Genomic DNA, 4,655 nt, shown 5'->3' with positions numbered 1-4,655 from the left:
CCTTAGTCACGTTGGATGCCAGTGGGTGGCTGTTAGTGTTGTTGTTCCTGCCCGTGTCATCCTCAGGGAGCTTGTGTCCCCTGTCAGCCCTGGAGCCAGGGTGGAGGAGGGTGACGACCTGGTGGGTTGGAACCTAGGATGGGTTGAAAGAGATCCCAGTGGGTTCTGCGGGCGGGGGGGTGGGGCGGCGCAGCACTGCGGCCCGAGTGGGTGCCCTTTCCGGACCCCCCAGGTGTGGACTATGGTCTGTCGTGAGGTGGGCTCGGTGTTCACGGTGACTCGTCAGGCCACCTGTCTGCAGAACTGTGTCTCGGGCTGGCTGGCCGTCAACCGTGAGGTCTTTCTGAGTCTGGCCTGTGAGGTCAGGCCATGGAGAAGGTGCCCCCGGCGCCTCCTGCAGCCGCTGTGCCCTGTCCGTGTGGGCACAGTGCCAGGCGCATCCGCACAACCCAGCGTTCTCCGGGTGCGGGCGAGGTTCCCACTTGAGGGCTCTGAGGCTGCACAGGGAGCGGTCGGGGGCGCGTCCTGACTTTGAGACGCTCATCGGAACTGAAGTGGGGGCACGAGCCAGGGGCCACCTCACCCCTTGCTTAGGGTGCGTGTGGCTGGAGATGGCCCACGGCGGGTTCCTAACGACGCTGGTGCCGGGGACCTATGACTGGTCTGGGGCTCTGTGCCTCCTGCGACCCTGGCGTGCGCTGCTGCGACCTCTGGCCCCCCTGAGAGTGAGTGCAGTGCAGAGCCATGGCCGCTGAGCAGGATGGCCCAGAGGTTGGTGTGTGGTGCCTGGATGCTGGCGGGAGCTGTCTCTAGGTCATCGCCTGCCCGGGGCAGCCCCCTGGGGCCTGTGGTTCCTTCCTTTGCCTCGTGTTCTTTAAAATGAATGGTTTTAGGTCAGTTTTAGACCTGCTGGAACGTGACGAAGATGGCGCCAGTGGCCTGTCCTCTGCACACGGCTCCTGGTGGGTGTCTCGCCTTAGTGTGGTGCTCGCGTCACCCGAGGTCCCCACCGCCCCTGCTGTCCCAGGCCGCTTGCTGAGCGCATGGCACGAGTGTGTCACTGCTGTCTTGAGGTCCCGTGCTGGACATTCGTCACCTGCCTGGTGCCCCCCACCCCGCTGCCAGTGTCGCTCACCAGCCGTGCTAGCCCTGCGTTTCCTGCCATCCGAGCTACAGGTGCAGGGGTGCACGGAGCCACCGGCACGTGCAGGGCCTCAGCACCGCTCCGGCGAGCCGGGGAGGCAGGCGCGCGCGTCGGGAGTTCGTGAGCATCCGCTCGCTGCCGTGGGCTTGCTGCGCGCCAACGCCGCTGTGTGCCGGGCACCTGCCAGGTGCTGGGGCGTCACCCGCAGAAACCCCCTTCCTGCTGGAGCTGACACACTGACCTCACTGTGGCCTCCGGCTGTAAACCAGCACACATGCCACCCCACAGTGGAGCACGGGACTGGGGCAGAAGTCACCGGGGGGCCTGGAGAAGGTGATGCCAGGAGGGAGACAGGGAGCCTGGGAGTGTCTCGTAGTAGGATGGGTCAGGGCAGAAGCCCTGGGTCAGGGCAGAATCGCCGGGGCGGGCAGAGCCTGAAGGTGCAGCTCCAGGTAGGTGTGGCCCCTGGGCAGGTGTAGCTCTGGCAGGTGCGGCCACTCTGATGGCGCCCCCAGCCTGTATGGCGACCAGGTGTCGTGACTTGGTAGGGACACGGCCGAACCCTTCCTTTGCACTCAGCCCGAGGGCGGGCCGAGGGCAGGTGGTCCCTAGATACCTGGCAGCCTCAGGCCAGCCTAATGCAAGCACGAGCTGCCCTGTCTGCCTCCTGCTGGCCCCTGTTGCTGAGGGGTCGAGCCACTGCCCTGGAAGCTGTCCTCAGGCACTGGCCACCTAGTCCCCAGCATGGACCCCTGACTAGGGCCGCCAAAGAGCTGTGGCTGCCCCTGTACAGTCACATACCACTTACCAAGGGGGACGTGTTCCGAGAAATGTGTCGTTGAGTGAACGTCACAGTACAACCTGTCGCACACCTGGGCTGTGCGGTGTAGCCACTGGTCCTGTGCCACCGGCCTGCATAGCACGTCACTGCACAAGACAGCACCAGCTTAAGTCAGCATAGGAGCACGATGCAGCCAGGAGACTCGGTAAACACGAGATGCGGGGGGACACGGGGTAGGCACAGGATGGAGACGCAGGACACAGGCCTCCGTACTCGTGGGCATCAGTGCACCCACAGGACTGTGTAGGAGGTGACCCTGCACACTGTCCCCAGGGGCTAGGGAGGCAAGAGCCACACTCCCCGTCTGTCTGCACTGGGCACAGGGATCTCTGAGCCCGGATCCAGGCTGGCCTCGGAGCCCCCGCGCCCTCCGGCCACTCGCCGGCGTGGGAACCTCAGGCAGGAGTCAGCACAGCAGAGCACGTCAGCAGTGGGCATGGGGAGCACAGGGTGACACCCCTTGGGCACCTGAGGGGTCTGGTTCACCTTCCAAGGCTGCAAGGACACTTGAAACCTGTGTGCAGTGCCAACATGTCACATGTAGGGCTGAGCCCTGAGCCCCTCGGAGGGCAGGGACCCGTCTCGGCCACCTGGCTGAGTAGCAGGTGTGCAGGGACACCGGTGACTAGTGACGCTGACCGGGGCAGGCCCTGCCGGTCAGGGCCTTGAGGCCTTGGTTGCAGGGGTGGGTGTCGCCCCTGCTTTGGAATAAGCTTGTAGTGACTCTGGGAACACGTGGAGCATGAAGAGGTGACGATTTAGACTTGGGTTGCAGGCCTTTTGGGGTCCGTGGCACTCCCATCTCTGCCGAGTGCCGGCCGTGGGAGGGGGCCTGCCCATGTACTCAGCTGCCATTGGCCATCCCGACCTGAGTTTGGTGGCCTGTGTCCTCAGGGGCCGCTGTCCCCGTGCTTGTGGCGATCAGGGTGGAGTGTCGCCCTATCGTGAAGCAGTTCCCATGTCTTGGGTTGAAGGGTGACAGCTGTGACTCACTGAATGTGTGACAAAGTTAAATCAAAGGGGGGGTGCACCATTTCAACGTGAAAACATTCAATTTCCCGTGTTTCGTGTTTTCTTGAGGGATGAGGTGAGGGTAGCTAGCTGCGAGTCTGTATGTCGGGGAGCTCAGGGCGTGGGGGCCCCTCCAAGCATCAAGTCCTTCACCCTGGAGCCACTGTCCATGTGGCTTGACCCCAAGCACACATCTGGAGTGGGCGTGGGGTGTGACAGGTACATCTGACTTGGCAGAGCTGGGAAGGCCCCAGGGCCCTGTCCTGGACCTGCCACCTGCCCGTGAGGAAATCTCAGCTGTGACTGAAGATCTGGGAGAGGAGCTCTGGTGGCCATGGCCGAGGGTGGTCCTGGCCAGGGGAGGGCCAGGCTGGAGCTGGCCAGCAGAGGCCGCAGTGGGGGCAGGGGCCTCGGTGCACGTGGCCACATGGGGTTAGGAAGGCTTGGCGTGGACCCCAGACCACCCACTGGGGGTCTGGTCCCCAGGACCTTCCTCCCACTGTGTGGCTCCAGTGCAGGGCCCACCATGGAGGGAAGGGTCTGTGGTTCCCCCACGTCCTGGGGAGAGCCATGTACCATGCTCTCTGTGGCCAGGTGTCCCCAGCCCCCTGGGAGGTGAAGACGAGGTATGGGTATGAGCACGTGACTGCATGTGAAGGCATGTGAAGGGGAAACGTGCAGACTCGGGGCCACTGGGACGTGGGTGGCCCTGCAGCACTTGTGGCCCCTGGGACGCGTGGTGGCCTCCTGCTGGCTGCAGCCCCAGCCCCGGTGCCACCCCCAGGGTCAGGCGGCAGCCGTGTCGTCCCGGCCATGGTGGGGTCGGGCCGCGTGGTCTCCCTGCAGGCAGCGGTGGGCGGAGGCCTGCTCGGTGCCTGCCGCACACCTGCGGCCTGGGGGCCTCGTCAGTCTGATGTCCAGCCACCTGTCGGGCCAGCCCTATGGGGAGAACTGTGCCTGGACCCAGAGCTGGTTCTGGGGGCTGCCTGGAGGGAGGACAGACAGTGCGTGTGCTGACCTGGGGAAGCCCATAGCTGGGGGTCGTGTGTCCTCGTATGCATCCTGTGGCCCCTCCGCCTGGTGGCCTCATTGGAAGTCCACTCTCTCTGTCCTGTTACAGAGGAAGCTATTGGGAACGTGAGGTAGAAGCTTCCAGACTTGGCTATGGACTGCGTGCAGGGCCCTCCCAGCTGCGCTCCCGGTGTCCCCGGGGTCCTGCCCGTGTTGGGGGGCAGAGCCCATGGGGTTTCCACGTGCATGGCGGTGACGCTGGGGCTAGGTCTTCAGGCTGGGCCTCGCTCTGCGTCCACCCTGGCGTGTCCCATGGTCCCGTCTGTGCTGGGGTGTGGGCGAGGATGTGGCAGAACCCCCGGCGTCTGCGGTCTAGTCGACCCCCGGCAGAGTTTTAACATGTCTTCTGTGTTTGATTTTTAGTCAGACTCGGACCCGGCGCAGGCTTCAGTGGTCGCCGTGGATCAGGAGCCTGAGCGCTTTGGTCCGACGCGGTTAAAGACGCGGGCTGAGCATCCGGTGACAGGACGCAGTTCTGCCGGGGACTCTGAAGATAGACGCTCTGAGCGGCCGGATTCATGGTCGTGGAAGCCAGGCCCATAGTAGGCGATGTCAGGTAGGGGCTCCCGGAGGGCGCAGCGGCAGAGC

General features: G+C 64.5%; 1 protein-coding gene across 2 annotated transcripts in view; it reads left to right on the top strand.

Moving 5' to 3' along the window:
- The first annotated feature begins 4,410 nt into the window (after positions 1–4,410).
- The window catches only part of CTBP1 (C-terminal binding protein 1), a 15,472-nt gene continuing 15,227 nt past the window's right edge, over positions 4,411–4,655 (top strand). For both annotated transcript variants that reach the window (XM_011374683.2, XM_011374682.2), the window contains exon 1: positions 4,411–4,623. In XM_011374683.2, coding sequence (XP_011372985.1) covers positions 4,617–4,623 — 7 coding nt within the window. In that variant the 5' untranslated portion in view covers positions 4,411–4,616. The remainder of the gene's footprint in view (positions 4,624–4,655) is intronic.

This window comes from Pteropus vampyrus, unplaced genomic scaffold (assembly GCF_000151845.1).
Source record: "Pteropus vampyrus isolate Shadow unplaced genomic scaffold, Pvam_2.0 Scaffold253, whole genome shotgun sequence".
Taxonomy (NCBI): Eukaryota; Metazoa; Chordata; class Mammalia; order Chiroptera; family Pteropodidae; genus Pteropus; species Pteropus vampyrus.
This window is presented reverse-complemented; position numbering and strand designations above follow the sequence as displayed.